Raw genomic sequence first — 23886 nt, forward strand, 5'->3', positions numbered from 1 at the left:
GTCCTCCCCAGCTGGGGCTGGGCCTGGCTGGCCCTAGGAACCAGGAACTCCCTCTGGATCTCCTTGTAAGTGGCAGGAACTCAAGTACTTGCCATCTTCCACTGCTTTCCCAGGTTGATTAGAAGGGAACTGGGTGGAAGTGGAATAGCTGAGACTTGAGCAGGCACAATGCTAGGATATACAGGAGTGGATGTGTAGGCGTTAAAGTGGCAGCTTAACCCACTGTGCCACAGTACCTGCTGCAAAGCAGTTTTATTGAGATATCATTCATTTAACATTCACTCTGTTAATTTGAGCAACGCATTGGACTTTAGCAAATTAGTGAGGTGTAGCCATCACCACTTTCTAATCCATAATACTTTGTGAGATTTAATTGTTATTATTTTTTTTAAGACATACTTATTTGAAAGAGAGGAAGATGGCCGGCGGCTCAATAGGCTAATCCTCCGCCTTGCGGTGCCAGCACACCTGGTTCTAGTCCCGGTCGGGGTGCCGGATTCTGTCCCGGTTGCCCCTCTTCCAGGCCAGCTCTCTGCTGTGGCCCGGGAGTGAAGTGGAGGATGGCCCAAGTGCTTGGGTCCTGCACCTGCATGGGAGACCAGGAAGAAGCACCTGGCTCCTGGCTTTAGATCAGCGCGGTGCACTGGCCACAGCGCCCATTGAAGGGTGAACCAACAGTAAAGGAAGACCTTTGTCTCTCTCTCTCTCTCTCACTCACTCTCTCACTCTCTTACTCTCTTACTGTCCATTCTGCCTGTCAAAAAAAAAAAAAAAAAAAAAAAAAAAGGAGAACTTCCATCCTTTGGTTCACTCCTTAGATGGCTGTAACAGCTAGAGCTGGGCCAGGCTGGTGCCAGGAGCTTCATGCAGGTCTCCCACACAAGGGCCAGGGTCTCATGTACTTGGGTCATCTTTTGTGGCTTTTCCCAGGTGTTAGCAGGAAGCTGGATTGGAAGTGGAGCAGCTGGGACTAGAACTTGCACCTATATGGGATACTGGCATCATAGACTGTAGATTTACAACACCAGGCCCAAGGTCTATATTCAAAAGGAAAAACACTCAATGATATGATTGTACCTTTTTAAAAATTTATTAATGCATAAAGAATGTGGGTTTCTTCACTTCTGTAGTGACTTTTTCGTTGCCTGTTCTGCCCGGCCAGCGTGGGTAAAGGAACTGAATCTGTGTTCTCCATGTAGATGGCAGGAAAACTGGAACAATCACTGCTGCCTCTTGGGGTCTGAGTGGCAGGCAGGTGTGGTCAGGAGCCCAGCCAGGTGTTGAACCCCGGGGCCTCTGATGTGGGCCTCTTAACTGCTAGGCTGAATTGTCCTGTGCTTGTGTTTTTAAAGTAGAAAGTAAAGTACCTTACAGAGGAGTGAACAAGAAGTGTGTAAGACAACACAGAACCAACTTTGTCACTAGCGCCATCGTTAACTTTGAGTACCTGTTGTGTTCCTGTGGCTGTTGTCTCAAGGTCATTGTGCTGAACTTAGGCAACCTGGCATCCAGGTACTGGATGGAAGTCATTCTAGCTGTCTTAGGACTGATTTTTCCTGTGTGGAGTTCAGGATGGTGGCCCCACCTCACCTGGCTGAGGTGCAGGGTGACGTCTGGAAAGCTCTTGGAAGAGTTGAGGATGGTCAGCAGGTGTTTTCTTAGAGTCCTTGGATTCAGTAAGGAACTTGTCATTTGTAAATGAGGGGCTTTCATGGGACTGGCGGTGTGGCATAGCAGGTAACGCCGCCGCCTTCAGTGCTGGCATCCCATATGAGTGCCAGTTCGAGTCCCAGCTGCTCCACTTTGATCCAGCTCTCTGCTATGGCCTGGGAAAACAGTACACGATTGCCCAAGTCCTTGGGCCCCTGCACCCACATGGGAGACCCTGAGGAAGCTCCTGGCTCCTGCCTTCAGACTGATGCAGCTCCAGCAGTTGCCGGCATCTGGGGAGTGGACCAGTGGATGGAAGACCTCTCTCTCTCTCCTCTCCTCTCTGTAAAACTGCCTTTGAAATAAATCAATAAATAAATAAATAATTTTCAAATAAAGGCATAACTTTTTTTTTTTTTTAAGATTTTCTTTTTTTTCTTTTTTTTTTTGAAACTCAGAGTTACACATAGGGAGGGAAGGTGGGAGGGAGGTCTCCCATCTGCTGGTTCACTCACTCCCCAGACGACCTCAATGTCCTCTAATTAATAATTTTTCAAATCTTTTATGCACAAATTTGCTTCTGGGTTTCTTGTTCTCTAAAGTTATGTTTCTATATCCAACAAAATACCTAGCTTTGGATGTTTTTCATGTTTATGTGTAACAGTGTTTATGTGTAACAGTGAACAGATTAATCTTCTCTGGTTTGTGAAATGCATAAACACTGCTGACTTGTTAAGTGATGGGAAAATAAATTGAGGTTTTCTTCTAAAGTGTAAATTGACTTTTCCCCCTCAGCTGATGTAAGCAATGGTACAGTAAAGAAAGAGTCTTCTAACAAAGAAGTAGCAAGAATCTGGATAAATGACATGAAAATGAGGAGTTTTTCCCCAACTATGGTAAGTTTCAAATAACTAACTTGTTTTTGTATCTTAGGAAAGTATACTAATTGACAACTACTCTAGAACATCCTTCAGAAAAATTTCCTTGTGTGAAGGGGGTTACTCCTAAAGACTAGTAAGTAAGCTTAAACTTCAGTAGAGTTGTTTATTATTTATTTGACAGGTAGAGTTATAGGCAGTGAGAGAGGGAGACAGAGAGAAAGGTCTTCCTTCCGTTGGTTCACTCCCCAAATGGCTACTATGGCCGGCGCTGCACCGATCCGAAGCCAGGAGCCAGGTGCTTCCACCTGGTCTCCCATACAGGAGCAGGGCCCAAGCACTTGGGCCATCCTCCACTGCCCTCCCGGGCCACAGCAGAGAACTGGACTGGAAGAGGGGCAACCGGGACAGAATCCGGCGCCCATATGGGATGCCGGCACCACAGGTGGAGGATTAACCAAGAGAGCCACGGCGCCGGCCGTAGAGTTAATACCTATTAAGCAGGGTAATTAAAACTTTTTTTTTCTTTTTGAAAGATTTACTTATTTGAGAAGCTCTAGAGTTAGGGTGAGACAGAGAAATCTTTTATCTGCTGATTCACTCCCTAAATGGCTACAGTGGCTGGAACTAGTCCAGGCTAAAGCCAGACTGGGCCTCCCTTGTGGATGGCAAGGGACGAAGCACTTGGGCCATCTTTTCCTGCTCTACCAGGCACATCAACAGTGAGCTGGATCAGAAGCGGAGCAGCCGGGACTTCAACCATTGCCCATGTGGGATGCCAGCACTGCAGGCTTTACCTGCTGACCCATCAGATTTGCTTAGCTATCTATCTAATGTATCTGAAAGAGTTACAAAGAGAGAGAAGGAGAGGCAGAGGGAGAGAGGTCTTTGATTCGCTGGCTCACTCCCCAGTTGGCTGCAACTGCCAGAGCTGTTCTGATCTGAAGCCAGGAGCTTTCTCAGGGTCTCCCAGATGGGTGCAGGGGCCCAGGCATTTGGGCCATCCTCTACAGCTTTTCCAGGCCGTTAGCAGGAGGCTGGATTAGAGGAGCAGCTGGGCTTGAACCAGTAACCCTATGGGATGGCGGCACCACAGGCACAATCTTAACTTACTATGCCATAGCATGAGTCCTGGCCCCTGAGATTTGCTCATTTTGATATGAAGTGGTGTTGCATGCAGTATTGACATCTTTTCTTTGAGTTTTACCTGATCATTGTGATAAAACACAATGTGAAAATATTGGATCACCGTGAAGGTTCTTCAAAATGTTAGTGGAAGACAACCTTGATTTTTTTTTTTTCCAACAGATTTTGCACTGAAGCATCTGAAATAAATCCTTAGTGTTGAGGAAATACTGGATCTTAGTGCTCAGGGTTTAAGGAAATATAGTGATAAATGTAACCGTAACTTACCATTGGCGAGGCTAGTAACTAGAATTAGCTGCCTCCTGATACCATTTTGAATAAAGGCAGTTTAATTGCTTTAGAATCCATAGTCAAATGTATAAATGGTATAGTTAAAGTATTTCCAGGATGTAAGATTTGATTTAGAGATTTTCTCCTAAGGTCTATGTTACAGCTAAAGTTATTAGAGGCGCGCCGCGGCTCACTAGGCTAATGCTCCGCCTGCGGCGCCAGCACACTGGGTTCTAATCCCGGTCGGGGCGCCAGATTCTGTCCCCGATGCCCCTCTTCCAGGCCAGCTCTCTGCTGTGGCCCGGGAGTGCAGTGGAGGATGGCCCAAGTGCTTGGGTCCTGCACCTGCATGGGAGACCGGGAAGAAGCACCTGGCTCCTGGCTTTGGATCGGCGTAGCACTGGCTATAGCAGCCATTCGGGGAGTGAACCAGTGGATGGAAGACTGAAACTGGATCCCATATGGGGTGCCAGCTCCGCAGGTGGCAACTTTACCTGCTATGCCACAGTGCTGGCCCCACACTCAGAGAAGCCTCTGGTAGCAGAGAGGCCAGCTGTCGATTCAGGATGGGTGGGGAGAGGAAGATCAGAGAGCGGGTTAGCGATCTAAGGGGAGGTAGATAGGGATACAAATACGGGGATTCTGAGATCAGGAACCGGTGAGGAGAAAGGGAGAGAAACGATGCTGGCATGTGAAAGTGCCACAGGCAGTTTGAGGGGATGGAGCTGGGCCTGCAGTTCTGGTGGGTGGTACCAACAGTTCCTGGAAGTTGACTTGGAAACTGAAAATTCCGTTTTCTTTAAGCCATTTAACAGTTTGCCCATAATAAACCCAAAGATTTGCTATTAGCGTCACAATTAAGAAACATCTAACAGATTGCAAACTGGTATCCTGTGGAGCATAACTCGTTGGCAGATGTGTTTTATTTGGCCTCTGGAGTATTTTGAAGAATTCTGAATTTGTTGCTGACAAAAAAATTCTAATTTTCAAGTTCCCTTATAAGATAGGAATACCTGACCACCCTGTGCCCACCTTCTCCACTTACTATGTTTTCTGTAGTTGGATCGTGAGTATGTGCTGTGTTGGGTATCATTTTTTAGGAACCGAAGTTTTCCTCACCCCAAATAATCTTTGATATCAGCTGCCCTCCCCACCACATCCACCTGGCATAGAAATATCGCTTGTGGAGTGAATTTGTCCAAGTGGTTGAGATGGCAGCTTGGGGTCTGTGCATGCCCTGACTGAGTGCCGGGCTCCACTCTGTTCCCAGTCTCGCTTCCTGCTAATGTGCACCGAGGGAGGCAGCAGGTGATGCCTCTCAAATAAATAAATACATGTTATTTGTCCAGCCCCAGATTTTGTGGCCTTTCAGTATTACCAACTGTTTCCAAATATACTCCAGTAATTTTTTTTTTTAAAGACAAAGTTATTTGAAAGATCTTTCATCTACTGATTCACTCTGCAGATAGTCCCAGGGATCAGGTGGGTCAGGCCCAAGTTGGGAGCTGGATACACAATCTACACAATAATCTCTGCCATGGGTGGAAGGAACCCAGTTATTGGAGCTGTTGCCGCTGCCTCCAGTACCTGCGTTAGCAGGAAGTTGGATTGAGAGCAGGAGCTGGGGAGCAGGCCTGGTGCACTGCTGTGGGACACGGCTGTCCTAACCACTAGGATAAATGTGTGCTTCTCATTGGCAGCTTTTTTTTTTTTTCTACAGGCAGGGTGGACAGTGAGAGAGAGAGACAGAGAGAAAGGTCTTCCTTTGCCGTTGGTTCACCCTCCATTGGCCGCCGCGGCTGGCACACTACGGCCAGTGTACTGCGGCTAGGCACCGCGCTGATCCGATGGCAGGAGCCAGGTGCTTCTCCTGGTCTCCCATGGGGTGCAGGGCCCAAGCACTTGGGCCATCCTCCATTGCACTCCCGGACCACAGAAGAGAGCTGGCCTGGAAGAGGGGCAACCGGGACAGAATCCAGCGCCCCGACCGGGACTAGAACCCGGTGTGCCGGCGCCACAAGGCGGAGGATTAGCCTAGTGAGCTGCGGCGCCGGCTTTTTTCTTTTATCTTAATTTCCATGCGTTTATTTTCAGATGTGAGAAAGAGAAATCTCCCATTCACCTGATTCACTCGCCAAAGGCACACAAAAGCTGAGGTTGGGCCAGGCTGGAGGTAGAAGCTGGGAACACTGCCTCTTCCATTGATGGCAGGGACCCGAGTACTTGAGACATCACCTGCTGCATCTAAGGATGCATTTTATGTATAAAAAAATATTTATTTATTGGTTTGAAAGAGAAAGGGGTCTTTTATTCACTGGTTCACTCCCTGAATGACTGTAGCAGCCAGGGCCGAGACACACTGAAGCCAAAGCCAGGAGGAATTCCATCCCGATCTTTTGGGGTGCAAGGGCCCAGGTAATTGGGCCACTTTCTACTGCCTTCCGAGACACATTAGCAGGAAGCTGAATTGAAAGCAGAGCATTCAGATATGAGATGCTGGCATCACAAATTGTGTCTTTTTTTTTTCTTACGATGTATTTATTTATTTGAAAGTCAGTGTTACACAGAGAGAAGGAGAGGCAGAGAACGAGAGAGAGAGAGGTCTTCCATCTGCTGGTTCACTCCCCAGATGGCCACAATGGCCAGAGCTGTGCTCACCTGAAGCCAGGAGCCAGGAGTTTCTTCTGGGTCTCCCATGTGGGTGCAGGGGCCCAGGACTTGCCATCTTCCACTGCTTTCCCAGGCCATAGCAGAGAGCTGGATGGGAAGTGGGGCACCTGGGACTTGTGCTGGTGCCCATATGGGATGTCGGCACTGCAGGCGGTGGCTTTACCTGCTGTGTCACAGCACCGTTCCCTCAGTGCACTGTAGCAGGAAGTTGGAACTGGGAGCAGAGATAGAACGCAAATGCAGACACTTCAGCATGGGACGCGGGGACCTCAGTCAGCACCCTAACCCATTAGTGGACACCTGTCTCCCATTGCCATGACAAAATCAACTGTGTTTTCCTCCTCCTCTGCTGTTCTGGCTTTCAGCGTAGCTTCAGTGTACTTGTACCCCGTTAAGGTTCTGTGGAAAAGGACAAGGGAACGTTAACTGTGGTGACTGTTCACTTGCTTTCAGGGGACGGTCTTGCTTTACTCCTGTTTTCTTGGTGCAATTGATAATAGCTCCCATTTGCGAATCTCCATTGTGCCAGTGTTTGGAGAGGAAATTGTCAGGTCATCCGTGTGACTGCTGGTCTGTGGAGACATAAACATCTGAGGAAATTCTTTACTCAGAGCAGCTTTTAGGCTTCAGTGTTGTGGGTTTTGGTTTTAGAATCTGAGGTAAGAATGCAGGTGGAGCTTAACTGAAACAACTGCTCTGATAGTGTAGACGATGCTAAGGCTGCCAGCCCCTGTCCCCTGCACCCTTGCTCTTTCCTAGTCCTGGAGGTGGGATGAAGAAAATGATTGACGTGGGGAGAGAGAAGGTTCGGAGTGGGGGTTGTGGGCAGTGCTGAAAGGAAATTAGTTTTAGGTGGTGTGAGTGGAAGACCAAGGGGCGGAGCCGGCTGTCATTGTGCATGTTTACCACTGGAGGGGCAGGCCAGTCACCAGGTGGGAGCTAGATGGCAGAGTTAAAGAGGGGCACATTGTGGGTTTTGTTGTTTTGTTTTGTTTTGACAGGTAGAGTTATAGACGTAGACAGAGAGAAAGGTCTTCCTTCCATTGGTTCACTCCCCTAATGGTCGCCATGGCTGGCACATCACGCTGATCCAAAGCCAGGACCCAGGTGTTTCTCCTGGTCTCCCATGTGGGTGCAGGGTCCAAGCACTTGGGCCATCCTCCACTGCCTTCCCTGGCCACAGCAGAGAGCTGGACTGGGAGAGGAGCAACCGGGACAGAATCCAGCACCCATATGGGGTGCCGGTGCTGCAGGCAGAGGATTAACCAAGTGAGCCATGGCACCGGCCTGGGCACATTGTGTTTTTAAGAGTTATTTATTCATTCGAAAGAGTTACATAGATTTTCCATCTACTGGTTCACTCTCCAGATGGCCACAACTGTCAAGCCTTGGCCAAGCCAGAGCCATTGGAGCTAGAGCTCCATCCAGGTCATCCATGTGGGTGGCAGGGTCCCAGATACTTGGGCCAGCTTCCACTGCTTTTCCCAGGCCATGAGCAGGGCTCGGTTGGAAGCAGAGCAGCCAGGACTGGAACTGTCACCCTTATGGGATACTGGTGTTGCAAGCGGCGGTCTCACCCACTGTGACACAGTACCAGCCCGGAGGTTGTAGTTTTACAGAAGTCTTCTTGTGTGTTGGCCAGGTCTGCTGACTCTGGAGTTGGATTGATTGTACTTTTTCTCTGTTGCAGAAGGTCCCTGTTGTAAAGGAGGATGATGAGCCCGAGGAAGAGGATGAAGAAGAAATGGGTCATGCCGAGACCTATGCAGAATATATGCCTATAAAATGTATGTCTCAGGGAATGATCAAATGAGCAAAAGATTTCCCAGTGCCTCTTGAACTTAACTCCTCCCTATACTGTTAGCTGATTTTTTTTTTTTTAATTTGAAATACAGAGTTATTGAGATAAAGGGAGAGAGTGGTATTCCATACAATGATTGACTCCCTAGGTCTCTGCAGTAGTCAGGGCTGGGCCTGGCTGAAACCAGGAGCACGGGACTCATTATGGGTCTCCCATGCTAGTAATTGCCCAAGGACTTGGGCTATCTTCTGCTGCTTTCTCAGGTGCATTAGGGAGGGGCTGGATTAGAAACAGAACAGCCCTGAGCTTGAACTGGCACTTGATGTTGGATGCCAGTGTTGTAAGCGCTGGCTTAACCCACTGGCCTACAACACTGACCCCAGTAATAATACCTCTTATATATTTATTTATTAAGATTTATTTTTATTTATTTGAAAGCCAGTTTTAGAGATAGAGACCGGGGGTGGGTCGGTCTTCTATTTGCCAGTTCACTCCCCAAACGGCTGCAACAGCTGGAGCTGAGCCAATCCAAAGCCAGGAGCTAGGGACTTTTTCCAGGTCTCCAATGCACAGGGGCCCAAGGACTTGGGCCATCTTTTGCTGCTTTCCCAGGCATATTAGGGAACTGGATCTGAAGTGGAGAAGCCAAGACTCAAACTGGTGCCCCTGTGGGATGCTGGCACTACTTGCCAGAGCCTTAATCCACTGCACTATAGTGCTGACCCCAAATAACACTTTTTTTTTTTTTTTTTTTTAAGATTGGTTTATTTATTTGCAAGTCCAAGGGTTAAACAGAGAGAAGGAGAGGCTAAGAAACAGAGGTCTTTCGTCTGCTGGTTCACTCCCCATATGGCCACAATGGCCAGAGCTGCGCCGATCTGAAGCCAGGAGCCAGGAGCTTTTTCTGGGTCTCCCACACAGGTGCAGGGGCCCAAGGACTTGGGCCATCTTCCACTGCTTTCTCAGGCCATAGCAGAGAGCCGGATCGGACGTGGAGCGCCAGGACTTGAATTGGCGCCCATATGGGATCCCAGCACTGCAGGCAGTGGCTTTCCCCGCTATGTGACAGCACCGGCCCCAATGAAACCTTTTAAATTAAACCGAAGTACGGTGTTTAACAACTACATATGAACCTCTAAATCCTTTTCTTTTCTAATCATTTAAAGTAAGTTTTAGGAGCCAGCATTGTGGTGCAGTGGTTTAAGTTATAGCCTCCGACGTCAACATACCATAAGAGCTCCGAATGGAGTCCAGGCTGCTCCACTTCTGATCCAGCTCCCTGCTGCTGCACCTGGGAAAGCAGCAGAAGATGACCCAAGTGCTTGGGTCGATGCCAACCATATAGGAGACCTACATGGATTTCCCAGGCTGCAGCCTGACCCCGCCTGGGCCATTGTGGCCATTTCCGGAGTGAACCAGTGGAAGGAAGGTCTCTCTTTTTCTCTGTAACTCTGCCTTTCATATAAATCTTATAAAAAAGTAAAATGTGTTTTATGTTGGTATCTAAATTCCTCTCACCCCAACTCCTCCCAAAGATTCAGTTTATCCATGACCCTTTAAATCTGATTTCCTCAAAATAAGTCTCAAAAATGATGTTTTAGTAGATATAGTTTTGTTAGAATGTAGGCATGTTCATTGTAGGTATAGTTTTGTTAGAATGTAGGCATGTTCATTGGTTTCCTTACTGCTTTTGGCAGCTTTTACACCATCTACAGCAGCAGGTGAAGTGGTTCTAAGAGACTGGATGGCTAAAAAGTTAGAAGCGTTACTGTCTGACCCTTAACAGAAGACGTGTGTGGGTCACTACACATAGCATATTTGGAGGCAGTAGTTGCTGCTTAGTTTTATAGCCAAACTTTCCTTGCAGAGTACTTAATTGTTTGACTAAATAATGTGAAGTTAACCTCCCTAGAATAGTGTTATGTTCTGTTACTACTGGAGAATGTCATGTTAACTAAGATGGTTTTATTCTAGATCTTTTTATCAAATCTCTAAGCCAAATATAGTAGAACGATAATGTTTTCTCTGACAAAGAATATTGTAGTGTATTATAAAACGGAAATGTTATTACTTAAGTAATTACAATGAAGTGCTTTAAAATTTTCATTTAGTGAAAATTGGCCTACGTCACCCAGATGCTGTAGTGGAAACTAGCTCTTTATCCAGTGTTACTCCTCCTGATGTTTGGTACAAAACATCTATTTCTGAAGAAACTATCGACAATGGCTGGTTGTCAGCATTACAGCTTGAGGCGGTCACATATGCTGCTCAGGTAAGTAGTAATAATATGGGAGTTACACACATTGTTTATCTTTCCCTCATAGTGTCTGTTACATAGTTGTTTGACCTAGTGGTACGTTTTTATTTATTTATTTATTTTTATTTTAATTTTGACAGGCAGAGTTAGAGAGGCAGAGAGAAAGGTCCTCCCTCCGATGGTTCACCCCCCCAAATGGCTGCCATGGCCAGCGCTGCGCCGATCTGAAGCCAGGAGCCAGGTGCTTCCCTTGTCTCCCATGTGGGTGCAGGGCCCAGGCTCTTGGGCCATCCTCCACAGCCCTCCCGGGCCACAGCAGAGAGCTGGACTGGAAGAGGAGCAACTGGGACTAGAACCTGGCGCCCATATGGGATGCTGGCGCCACAAGGCGGAGGATTAACCAAGTGAGCCACGGCGCCAGCCCCACATTTTTATTTTATGAACAACATATAAATGTGACTTTTATAGCAGTCACATTCTTGTTTACTTTCTCTTTTTTTAAACATTTATTTATTTAATTAACAGGCATAGTCAAAGAGAGAAAAAGAGGTTTTCCAAACGCTGGTTCACTCCCCAAATGGCCGCAATGGCCTGAGCTTGGCCGATCTGATGCCAGGAGCCAAGAGTTGCTTCTGGGTCTCCCACGCGGGTGTAGGGGCCCAGGCAATTGGTCCATCTTGTACTGCTTTCCCAGGCCATAGCAGAGAGCTGGTTTGGAAGAGGAGCAGCTGGGACATGAACTGGCAACCATATGGGATGCCAACGCTGTAGGTGGAGGCTTGGCCTACTATGCCACTGTGCTGGCCACTGTTTTTGTTTTGCTAAGATCTGTTTATTAATTTGGAAGAGTTAAGAGAACTTCCATCTGCTGATTTACTAACTAAATGGCTGCAACAGCTGGGGCTTTAGCACTCTAAAGCAGGCATCTAGAGCTTAATCCAGGTCTCCCACATGGGTGCGGAATCCCAAGCAATTGGGCTGTTTCCCACTGCTTTCTTAGGCATGCCAGGAGGGAGCTGGTTCAGAAGTGGAGCAACTGAAACTTGACCCAACGTACATATGGGATTGCCGGCATCACTCATCCCTCTAGGAAGTGTCACATGTTAGAAATTTTAAGGTATAGCAATGATAGGAGGGAGTGCAAATGAAAATGTCTTAACCTTTTTGGAGCTTCTAGGAATAACTTAAAAATGTTTATATGCCCTTTGACATATTTAATTCATAGGATTCTGTTCAATAGATAATGCATGCAACACACACAAGTGACTGTTTGTTGGAAACATTTTGAGTGCAGCTGCGCTCTGGGGTGGTGATTGAATATACTAGAATTACCAGAGCAGAGCTGTTGTTTGGTCTGAGACGGTATCAGTCAGTCATGCATGTTGTCATGAAGGGATTCTGGTGACACAGTGAAGTACATAATGTCCGAAGTAGCCAGCTGTCCATCATATTTATGGGTGGTGTAAAAGTGTGTATTTGATTATGCAATTTTTGGAATGGATGTGAGGTAATCCTAATTTAACTTTATAGTTACATGGTATATGGAATGTAACAGGAAAGAATATGGTAAATCAACAGTATCTGCTAAAAAGTTAAATTTTATGTCATTTATGTAGAAATAGATATGTATTTCTAAAACTCTGAAAGATTAATTGCCAGACTGTCCGAAGGATTAATCACCCACTTGATCTTTTTCAGCAACATGAAACGTTCCTGCCCAATGGAGACCGTGCCGGCTTCTTGATAGGTGATGGTGCCGGGGTAGGCAAAGGACGGACGATAGCAGGCATCATCTATGAGAACTACCTGCTGAGCAGGAAGAGGGCCCTCTGGTAAGCATGCAAGCCGTGGGGAAGGGTTTGCTTTTGAATTACTCAGCATGTGGCATTCGATTTTTATCAGTAAGCTTTTTTTTTTTTTTTTTTTTTTTTAAAGACTTATTTATTTGAAAGGCAGAGTTACAGAGAGGCAGAGAGAGAGAGATTCCATCCTCTGGTTCACTTCCCAGATGGCTTCAATGGCTGGAGCTGGGCTGATCCGAAGCCAGGAGCTTCTTCCAGGTCTCCTACAAGGGTGCAGGGGCCCAAGGACTTGGGCCATCTTCACTACTTTCCCAGGCTGCAGCAGAGAGCTGGATCAGAAATGGAGCAGCCGGACTCAAACCGGCACCCATATGGGATGCCAGCACTGCGGGCGGTGGCTTTACCAGTTATGCCACAATGCTGGCCCCAAGTAAGTTATTTTTTTAAAAGATTTTTGTTCGGGAGCAGGCGTGGCATAGTAGGTTAGCTTCCACCTAGTGCTGGCATGCCATGTGAGTTCTAGTTCAAGTACAGGCTGCTCCACTTCGGATCCAGCTCTCTGCTAATGTGTCTGAGAAAGCAGCAGAAGATGGCCCAAGTACTTGGATCCCTGCACTCATGAGGGAGACCAGGATGAAACTTTGAAAGGCAAAGTTACAGAGAGAGGGAGCGACAGATATCTGAACATGTGTTGGTTCACTTTCCAAATAGCTGCAACAGCCCTGCCTGGGCCAGGCCAAAGCCAGGAGCCTGCAACTCTCATTTGGGTCTCCTACATGGGTACAAGGGCCCAAGCACTTGGGCCATTGTCTGCTGCTTTTCCACGTTCATTAGCCGGGAACTGGATAGGCAGTGGAGTAGCTGGGATTCGAACTGATGCCCATATTTGATAGAGCCATTGGAAGTGGAGGCTTAACCTGCTACACCACAGCAGTAGCACACAGGTTATTGTTACTTTTAAAGTGTCTGTCAGACCTGACATTATTTTATGTATTTCTTTTTTTTGTTGCAGGTTTAGTGTTTCAAATGATTTAAAGTATGATGCTGAAAGAGATTTGAGGGATATTGGAGCAAAAAACATTTTGGTCCATTCATTGAATAAGGTATGAAAACTTTGGTTATTCATTAAATGAATACTCATGAGTATTCAGTAAATATTTACCTGTAACTACTTTGTAGTTAGGATTCGATGAGTTACTCCACAGAGAGCCTGATGATTGCTACTCGTAATTATTGTGGCTGGTTTCTGAAGTACCATTCCAGGTAGTGAATTTGTGGTGGCAAACAAATAGACATTGTCCCTTTTGTGGAATTTTTTCCCTGAATTTTCAATGTTATTTTTGTCCTGTATCTGGCCATAGCGCCAACCTATGGAGTAACTCTTTCAGAAAGGCATGGCAACAGAAGAGACAGGTCTTCCGTCTGCTGGTTCCCCGGATGCCTGCAGCAGCCAGGGCGGGGTCATGTCAGATGGAACCCAAGGGTCTGGAACTTCGTCCTTGACTCTTGGGTGCTAGCAGGGACCCAGGTACTTGGCAGAAATGTGCTTTCCAGATGCATCAGCAGGAAGCTGCATCAGAAGGCAAATAGCTGGGATTCGACGTCGCGGTATGTCGTCACTCAAGTGGTGGCTGCACCGCTGCGGTGACTCCTCTGGGGTAATTTTATCTGATGAGCATCCGAGGACCGTGTAGAGGAGCAGTGTGCCTGTTGAAGGCCAACGAATCCTGTGTGGCACGCAGGGACGGCTGTGCTTAGACTGGTAGCAGTGACTGTGTAGCTAGCAGGCTTGACCTGCACCTGTGAAGACATTTTGTCAAGTGGAGCTAAGTGTGGGTCAGTGTCTGAGAAACAGCTGCATGTGATTAGAATTTTAAACTAATTCAGCGAATCTTTATTAACTTCCTGTACAGCAGTTGTTGGCGTTATGAGGGCAGACTGGGCAGTGTATGGTTCCTGCGGGTGCCTCCCTTGCAGCCAGGCTTCCTGATCCTGAGCTGGTTCATGTCGCCCTGCTCACTTGTGGCTGGTGTGGGTCGGTTTTACTGAGGGCTCGGTAATTAAATAACTAGATCTTGGGTAATTATAAGTAGTTTATTTTATTTTAATTTTTTAAAATTTATTTATTTATATGAAAGAGTTACATAGAGAGAGGAGGAGAGGCAGAGAGAGAGAGGTCTTCAGTCTGCTGGTTCACTCCCCAGTTGGCTGCAATGGCCGGAGTTAAGCCAATCTGAAGCCAGGAGCTTCTTCCAGGTCTCCCACATGGGTGTAGGGGCCCAAACACTTGGGCCATTTTCTGCTGCTTTCCCAGGCCATAGCATAGAACTGGATCGGAAGTGGAGTAGCCAGGACACAAACCAACGCCCATATGGGATGTTGGCACTGCAGGCAGCGGCGGCGGCTTTACCCACTATGCCACAGCGCCAGCCCCTATAAGCAGTTTAAACCTAAAATGTGTAATGGGAATCTGCAAATGTTTTTGATTTCTCAGTAATGTAATTGAAGAAGGTCATCTTTATAATTACTTATATTTTGCATCCCTCCAAACTTTATCACAGTGTTTTGTATGATATTGGTATAATCAATATTATAACCTTTATTCTTACAGAAGAGTGGGTGTTTTATTTATTTATTTTGTGATACTTTTTGGAGCTTTGGTGAACACTGGATCCTTGTACCATAAAGATGCAGGGATCTGTGTATGTGTATAACATAGTTGCCAACGGCTCTTGTTTTTTTCTTTTTTCAAGACTTGTTTATTTGAAAGAGTTACAAAGAGAGAGGGAGAGACGTAGAGCCAGGAGTTTATTCCAGCTTTCACATGAGGGTGGCAGGGACCAAAACACCTGAGCCATCTTCTGATGCTTTTCCCAGGCCATTAGCAGGCACTGGATCACAAGTGGAGCAGCTGGAACATGCGTTGGCACCCAAATGGGGTGTCGGTGTTGCAGGCTGTGCCTTTACCAACTATACCACAACGCCATACTCTAGGCAAGAAGTTTTTGGTAAGAAGTAGTTCTGACCTTTCTGAAGCCTGTCATGCCACCACCAGGTTTAGAAATCCTTTTGTAACTGTTTGGTTCGGATGTTTTAGAAAGGTATGCTAATTAAATTCCTTTTTTTTTTTTCCAGTTTAAATATGGGAAAATTTCTTCCAAGCATAATGGGAGTGTGAAAAAGGGTGTTATTTTTGCCACATATTCTTCTCTTATTGGTGAAAGCCAATCTGGTGGTAAATATAAAACAAGGTTAAAACAACTTCTACATTGGTGTGGCGATGACTTCGATGGAGTTGTATCCTTTATGACAAATGTTTTTGATGCTCGATAGAGCTGTGCAAGGATAGACGTTTATTAAACGAGTTCTGAGATTGAATGAATAAATTGCTCAGATGAGAGCTTTAATGAGTATGTAGCATCCCAGAGCCTTACACAGTTGATAGGCTCCTAGTTTAGGAAGATGTTAATTGGTATTAAGAATAATACCTATTATTCTTGGGGATTCACAGTGCATATTTAACTCCCTGAAAAGATTCAGGGAAATAGAACTGATGCCGTTGTAATTCCCAGACTTGTGGTCACAGCGTATCTTATGCCGTCTGGCATGAGGCACGCTGATATCTGAAATGCTGGTTAAGTTGGTTACCAGTCATGCATCTCCCTAATCTGTGGTGAAGACAGATTGTGTGGTAGCTGCAGTGGGTCCTTTCACACATGCTGATCAAGAATTAAGTATCTGGCCAAGATAAATATTAAGTTTAAGGGATACCTCTGTGACTAGAAGGGTGAAATAGAGGTATTTAGAGGGTCCTTCTAATTAATAAATAAATACTTTTGCTTGTTTGAAAAGCAGAGACAGAGCTCTTCCATCTGCTAGCTCATTTCCCAAGTGCCTACCAACAGCTGCTTGAGCAGTCACCTGCTACCTTCCAGGATGTGTATTAGCAAGAAGCTGGAATCAAAAATGGAGCCAGAATGGAGCCTAGGCATTCTGATCATGGGATGCAGGCGTCCTACATGGCGTCTTAACCACTGCAGCAGACACCTGGCCCCACGTGTGTAATCTTAAAGAAAATCTGAAGGCTTTAGGGAAATCAACGCTAACTCTTTATGAAGGATTAGTGACACTAGTAATGTGATGTGTTCCTTAATTCATTTCTTACAGATAGTCTTTGATGAGTGTCATAAAGCAAAAAACTTATGTCCCGTTGGTTCTTCGAAACCAACCAAGACAGGCTTAGCAGTTTTAGAGCTGCAGAACAAATTGCCAAAAGCCAGAGTTGTTTATGCTAGTGCCACTGGTGAGTAGTTACTTACTTTAAAAGCTTTGAGTTATTCACTGCTTCAGCTATAATATGTTTTATTTGGGGATTTTTCAGGTGCTTCTGAACCACGTAACATGGCCTATATGAACCGTCTTGGAATCTGGGGTGAGGGGACACCATTTAGAGAATTCAGTGATTTTATTCAAGCAGTGGAAAGAAGGTAATGCAGTTTATGGTATATACAGAGGGTCTTCATAAAGTACGTGGAAATGTGTATTGTGAAAAAAGCTTGTGCATAACTTCCATTTTGACTATGGCCTTGTCTAAATAAGGTCGGAGTTTGTGAACTCAAGAGGCTTCCATAGCTTTGGCAGCTCATGACAAGAGCCACGGGTGATCACTGATGTCATGAATAAGATCGTCAGTTGTTAAATCAATAACAGGAGTTACAGTGCACTTACTCCCCAAGTAGGATCTCTGTCCTTAATGTGTTCTACTATGCAAATTAACAATAAAACTAGTATTCAAACAGTACTTTATACTTTGTGTGTCTGTGGGTGCAATCTGTTGAAATCTTTACTTAGTATATACTAAGTGGATCTTCTGTATATAAAGATAATTAAAAATGAATCTTAATGAAGAATGGGATGGAGAGGGAGTAGGAGATGGAATTGTTTGCGGTTGCTTATGGGGGAGAAAACGGCTATAATCCAAAAGTTGTACTTTTGAAATTTATATTTATTAAATAAAAGTTTTCTTAAAAAAAAAGCTTACGCATGAGTACCAAATTTTTTGCACCAAAATGGAGTTAACTGCTGATTCCATCTGTCTGAAGTACTGTCCTCAGTAGCAGTGTAAAGCGCGTGTTATTGTGAAAACCCCTTCACCTCGTGTTGCAGTCTTTATTGATAGTTACTGTGTGTTTCAATTTTGTTCAGAGGCGTGGGTGCCATGGAAATAGTTGCTATGGATATGAAGCTTCGAGGCATGTACATTGCTCGACAGCTGAGCTTTACTGGAGTGACCTTCAAAATTGAGGAAGTTCTTCTTTCTCAGAGCTATGTTAAAATGTATAACAAAGCAGTCAAGCTGGTGAGAAATCTTTCTTCCTATCTGGTGTTTACTTAATGTACCTAATAATGTTTTGTCCACTGTAATGTCTGCCAGCGAATCAGAATTTTTTGTAGTCTGAAACAATATATAAATTACCACGTGATAAGCTGTTTAATCCAAACCCTTATTTTTCAAGTTCTTTTTTTGTTAAAGCAATTCATAAAAAGTAGCCATTGATCTCAGATGTGTAGTTTTCTTTTTTCTTTATTTATTTGAATGACAGAATTAGAGAGGTAGAGACATAGAGCAAGAGAGAGAGGTCTTCCATTCACTGATTCACTCCCCAAATGGACGGAACGATCAGAGCTGTGCCGATCCAAAGCCAGGAGCTTCTTCTAGGTCACCCATGTGGGCGCAGGGGCCCAAGGGTTTGGGGTGCCCTCCACTGCTTTCCCAGGCACGTTAGTAGGGTGCTGGATCGAAAGTGCAGCATCTGGGACTCGAACTGGCACCCATATGGGATGCTGGTGCTGCATGCTGGGGCTTTAACCTCTTGCTCCACAGCACCCACCCCAGTTGCACAATATAATTGTGCTCAAATTATCTAAAATTACTATCTAAGGAAATAAAAATTTTGAGACAACTCTGTGAGGATCCTAAAAAAACCCTACTGTTTAAGAGATTACAGAAGTAACTGATTACAGAAGTAAATGATTATTTTATTTTTATTTTTAAAGTTTTGTATATGTATTTGAAAGACAGAGTTAGAGGTCATCGTCTTATCTGCTGGTTAACTCCCCAGATTGCCACAACACCTGGGGCTTGGCCAGGCTGAATCTGGGAGAATACCTTCTAGGTCTCCCCTGTGGGTGGCACGGGTCCAAGTACTTTGGTCTGCTCCTGCTGCTCTCCCAGGCCTATTAGCAGGGAGTTGGATTGGAAGCAGAACAGCTAAACAACTGGATTCCAGCCAGTGTCTCATATAGGGCACTCTGATAAAGGATGCCGGCTTGCAAGCAGTGGCTTGACACTCGATGCCATAGTGCCAGCAGAGTGACAGAGAAAGAAGGAGAGACACAGAGAGATCTTAGCATGTGTTGGTTCATTTCTTAAATGGTTGTAATGGCCACGGGTAGGAGCCTGCATAACTCCATCTGGGTCTCCCTCTTGGGTGGCAACAGCCCCAGCACTTGGGCCATCATCTGCTGCTTTCTCGGCACATTAGTGGGGAGCTGATTGGAAGCAGAGCAGCCGGGACTCCCACTTGAATCAGTCTTCAGTATGGGTTGCCTGCATCACAGGTGGCAGCTTTAGCTGCTTCAAGGCCACTCTTGCCCCTTTGGTCATTTTAAATAGTCTTGCGCTTAACATTGTTTTGACTGAATGTGTCATTTTGCAGTAACTGTGCTCAAAGATGAAATATCTACAGTGTTGATTGTGTATTTTCAGTGGGTCATTGCCAGGGAACGATTTCAGCAGGCTGCAGATCTTATTGATGCTGAGCAGCGGATGAAGAAGTCCATGTGGGGTCAGTTCTGGTCTGCTCACCAGAGGTTCTTCAAATACTTGTGCATAGCGTCCAAAGTTAAGAGGGTTGTGCAGCTAGCTCGGGAAGAAATCAAGAATGGAAAGGTAAGGTGGAGAACGTATTTAGAGAGTCATTACCTTTGATTGTTCAGTCTTTGTGGATGGTGAGGTTTTCTCCTCCTAAGTGTGGTCTTCCTAAAGGCTAGTTGTGCCTGTTAAGAGCATAATGAAGCTCAGTTGGCTGTCCACAGCCACCAGCCCTCATAATGTGAATGTGTATTGCTTTATCTTTTTTTTAATGCATATGTGTGTGTTCAGAAGACTGATGACTGTGCTTTCCTTGGGACTCAGTCATGCTTGTTGCTGTAATCCTGTTTACTGTCGGAACTGCATGTCTCAGATACACAGAGAAATAAAGCACACACAGTGGGGTTGTTATTCGAAGTCTTGGTTTTTACTAGAGAGCTAAAATGTCTTGATAAGACACAGATGTATTTTATTTGTAACCGATGTGTTTTTTTTTCTCCAGTGTGTGGTCATTGGCCTGCAGTCCACAGGAGAAGCTAGAACCTTAGAAGCCTTGGAAGAGGGCGGGGGAGAATTGAATGATTTTGTTTCAACTGCCAAGTAATGTTTTTGGTTTTCTTGAGTTTTTACTTAGATTACTTTCATGTTGACATAAACTGGAGATAAAATTTTTTGCACAATTTATTTATTTGAAAGGCAGAGGTGGAGAGAAAGGGAGATCTTACATCTGCTGGTTCATTCCCTCAGTGGCTGCAATGGCTGGTGCTGGGCCTATCCAAAGCCAGGAGCTTCTTCTGGTTCTCCCACATAAGTGCAGGGGCCCAAGACTTGGGCTCTCTTCTGCTTTCTTAGGCCATAGCAGGGAGCTGGGTCCGCATCCATATGGGATGCCTAAATTGCAGGTTGTGGCTTTACTCCCTACACTACAGCGTTGGCCCCTGGAGATAAAATTTTTGATTCACCTTTAATAGTCTTCCTGGTTGGAGTTTTTGTAGTTTTCAACTTTTCTGTAACAGTTGTATTTATTGGAAAACAACAGTACTGAATTGTTGAGCATTTATTTGAAAGTCAGTTATACAGAGAAAGAAGAGGCAGAGAGAGAGGTTGGGGCCAGTGTTGTGGTGCAGTGGGTTAAAGCCTGGGCCTGGGGTGCTAGTTCTGGTCCCGGCTGCTCCACTCCCGATACAGCTCTCTGCTATGGCCTTGGAAGGCAGTGAGGATGGCCCGGGTGCTTGGGCCCCTGCACCCATGTAGGGGACCTGGGGAATGCTCCTGGCTCCTGGCTTTGGAATGGTGCAGCTCTGGCTATTGCAGCCATTTGGGGAGTGAACCAGCGGATGGAGGACCTCTGTCTCTACCTCTCTCTGTAACTCTGCTTTCAAATAAATAAAAAATAAATCTTTTAAAAAAAGAGAGAGAGAGAGGTCTTCTGTCTGCTGGTTCACTCCCCAGTTGGCCGCAACGGCCAGAGCTGTGCCAATCCGAAGCCAGGAACCAGGAGATTCTTCCAGGTCTCCCACATGAGTGGGAGCACTTGGGCTGTCTTCCACTGCTTTCCCAGGCCATAGCAGAGAGCTGGATCGGAAGTGGAGCAGCTGGGACTTGAACTGGCGCCCATATAGGATGCTGGCACTGCAGGCAGCGGCTTTACTTGCTACTCCAAGCGCCGGCCCCAAAACCTTTTTTTTTTTGGAGAGACAGAGAGAAAGGTCTTCCTTCCGTTGGTTCACCCCCCCAAATGGCTGCCAAGGCCGGCGCACTGCACCAATCCGAAGCCAGGAGCCAGGTGCTTCCTCCTGGTCTCCCAAGCAGGTGCAGAGCCCAAGCACTTGGGCCATTCTCCACTGCCTTCCTGGGCCACAGCAGAGAGCTGGACTGCAAGAGGGGCAACTGGGACAGAACCAGCGCCCCAACGGGGACTAGGACCCGGGGTGACGGTGCCACAAGTGGAGGATTAGCCTAGTGAGCTGCGGTGCCAGCCAAAACTGCTTTTAAAAGCAAAACTTGGTGTATTTTTCTGTACTCAAGTGCCTGGAAACACCCTGTCCAGTACTTGTTACATGTGGCTATTTTACATTTGAAATGAGTTCAATCTGAAATGTACTTTGAGTGAAAAGTACCAGGTTTCATAGTCTCCTTAAGAAAAAATACTTCAGGTGGTTGGTGTTGTGCAGCAGGTTAAAGCAACACCAACATCGCCTGTGAGCACTAGGTCAAGTCCCAGCTGCTCTCTTCAGATCCAGCTCTCTGCTGATTTCCCTGGAGAGGCCACAGAAGATGGCCCGGGTACTTTGGCCCTGCCCACCTGTGTTGGAAATGCAAATGAAGTTCCAGCCTGCGGTCTTCGGCCTGTCCCAGCCCAGCCTTGCCTGTTGCAGCCATGGGAGTAAATCTGAAGATAGAGGATCCCCTCCCTCCCTCCCTTGTGACTGCCTTTCAAAGAAATACATAAATCCTTTTTAAAAACTTACTTTGTTTATTAGGATGGCAGAGCAACAGAGATCTTCCATGCAGTGGTTTACTTCCCAGATGTCTGCAGCAGTCAGGTTTGGGCCAGGCTGAAACCAGGAGCCAGGAGCTCCAGCCCAGTCTCCCACAGCGGAAGGGTTGTCCCAAGCTCTTGAGCCATCGTCTACTGCCCTCTCATACTCTGGCAGGGAGCTGGATCAGAAGTGGAGTAGCCAGGACTGAAACCAGCACATCAGTGTGGGATGCCTGCTGGGCCACGGTGCTGGTCCTCTTCCCCCCTCACCCCTTTTAGTTTTTACGTAATTACTAGAATATATAAAATCGTGTTTGTGGTTAAGCTTTATATTGCAATAGGATGATCTTGTTCTAGAACATTAAAATTGATTTTGAACTACATTATGTTTTCTAAGATTCAGCATTTTCTTTTTTAAAGATTGATTTTATTTGAAAGGCAGAGTTACAGAGTGGGGAAACAGAGAAATCATCCATCCGCTGGTTCACTCCCCAAATGGTCACAACAGCCAGAGCTGGGCCGATTCATAGCCAGGAGCTTCTTCCAGATCTCCTTCGTGGGTGCAGGGGCCCCAAGATTTGGGTCATCCTCTACAACTTTCCCAGGTGCATTATCAGGGAACAGGATCAGAAGTAGAGTAGCCAGGGACTCAAATTGGTGCCTAAATGGGATGCAGGCACTGCAGGTGGTGGCTTTACCCATTATGCCACAGTGTTGGCCCCTGTATATTTTCATTTATGAAATACATTCAGGGAATTAAAGGAGGGAAGATGAGCAACATGAATCAGGTTTTTATTATATTAATAAAAATTTTATAAATGATGTATTAAGACTTTATATGTGGGGCCAGCACTGTGGCGTAGCAGGTAATGCTGCCACCGGCAGTGTTGGCATCCCGTATGGGTGCTGGGTCAAGTCCCGGCTGCTCCACTTCTGATCCAGCTCTCTGCTATGGCTTGGAAAACCAGTAGAAGATGGCCCAAGTCCTTGGGCCTCTGCCCCCATGTGGAAAACCCAGAAGAAGCTCTTGGTTCTGGATCAGCCCAGCTCCAGCTGTTGCGGCCATTTGGGGAGTGAACCAGCAGATGAAAGACACCCCTCTCTCTCTTGTCTTTCTGTATAACTCTTGACTTTCAAATAAATAAATATTTTTTTAAAAATAGACTTTATATGTGACAGTTATTTTGCCATGTGAAGAAATAATTGTCAGTATTTCTTTCTTACAGAGGAGTGTTGCAATCTCTCATTGAAAAGCACTTTCCTGCTCCAGACAGAAAAAAACTGTATAGTTTACTAGGAATTGATTTGACAGCTCCAAGTAATAACAGTTCACCGAGAGACAGTCCTTGTAAAGAAAATAAAGTAAAGAAGCGGAAAGGTGAGTGTTATTCCTAAATAGTTGATGTTAGTAAAGAGTGGTTGCAGTTGATCAGGAGTTTAGCTGATATTTGGAATCGTTTTTGTAATATTTGCAAATTGTACTTGTTCCTATCCTTGTCCTAAAGTCCTCAAGATAAGTGTTTTCTCAAACAAAAAGTATGCCTAAATTAATCTAATCATGGAAATTGATTCAGAACCTAGACATTAGTGAAAACTTAAATGTTTATATACATAAATCCCATGCTGCTTAACCTGAATAAAGTTGAGAAGTGCTAAAGTTTATGTCAAAAGTACTATATATGGTAGCATTTTAAAGTAGCTGTATTTGGGAATGAAATTTGAATTAGCTAGTGGTTGAATACTTTCACTGCATTCACATAGTTTTACATGCGCGAGTAAACTCATTTATGTATTTATTTTTAAAGATTTATTTATTTATTTGAAAGAGTTACTAGAGAGATAAGAAGAGGCAGAGAAAGAGAAGTCTTCCATCCGCTGGTTCACTCTGCAGACTTGAACCGGATCCCATATGGGATGGTAGCGCTGCAGGTGGCAGCATTACCCACTATGCCACAGCGGCGGCCCCTAGACCTCTTCTTTCAACCTGATGCACAGTTAAATTGAGAGAATGCCAGAAATTCTGTGTTTTTTTTTTTTTTTTTTTTTTTTTTTTTTT

At 45.6% G+C, this 23886-nt stretch overlaps 1 protein-coding gene across 4 annotated transcripts in view; it reads left to right on the forward strand.

Annotated features, from left to right (window-relative positions):
• Positions 1-23886, forward strand: part of SBNO1 (strawberry notch homolog 1) — a 66595-nt gene that overhangs the window by 19286 nt on the left and 23423 nt on the right. For 2 of the 4 annotated variants that reach the window (XM_008251628.5, XM_017339366.4), the window contains exons 5-16: positions 2446-2546; positions 8305-8401; positions 10527-10687; positions 12371-12504; positions 13487-13577; positions 15610-15771; positions 16642-16777; positions 16856-16961; positions 17680-17833; positions 19244-19426; positions 19851-19948; positions 23057-23208. In XM_008251628.5, coding sequence (XP_008249850.2) covers positions 2446-2546; positions 8305-8401; positions 10527-10687; positions 12371-12504; positions 13487-13577; positions 15610-15771; positions 16642-16777; positions 16856-16961; positions 17680-17833; positions 19244-19426; positions 19851-19948; positions 23057-23208 — 1575 coding nt within the window. The remainder of the gene's footprint in view (positions 1-2445; positions 2547-8304; positions 8402-10526; positions 10688-12370; positions 12505-13486; positions 13578-15609; positions 15772-16641; positions 16778-16855; positions 16962-17679; positions 17834-19243; positions 19427-19850; positions 19949-23056; positions 23209-23886) is intronic. The other 2 variants (XM_089323016.1, XM_089323017.1) reach the window with 1 other exon arrangement.

This window comes from Oryctolagus cuniculus, chromosome 21 (assembly GCF_051225735.1).
Source record: "Oryctolagus cuniculus isolate XC-2025 breed Fujian yellow rabbit chromosome 21, ASM5122573v1, whole genome shotgun sequence".
Classification (NCBI taxonomy): Eukaryota; Metazoa; Chordata; class Mammalia; order Lagomorpha; family Leporidae; genus Oryctolagus; species Oryctolagus cuniculus.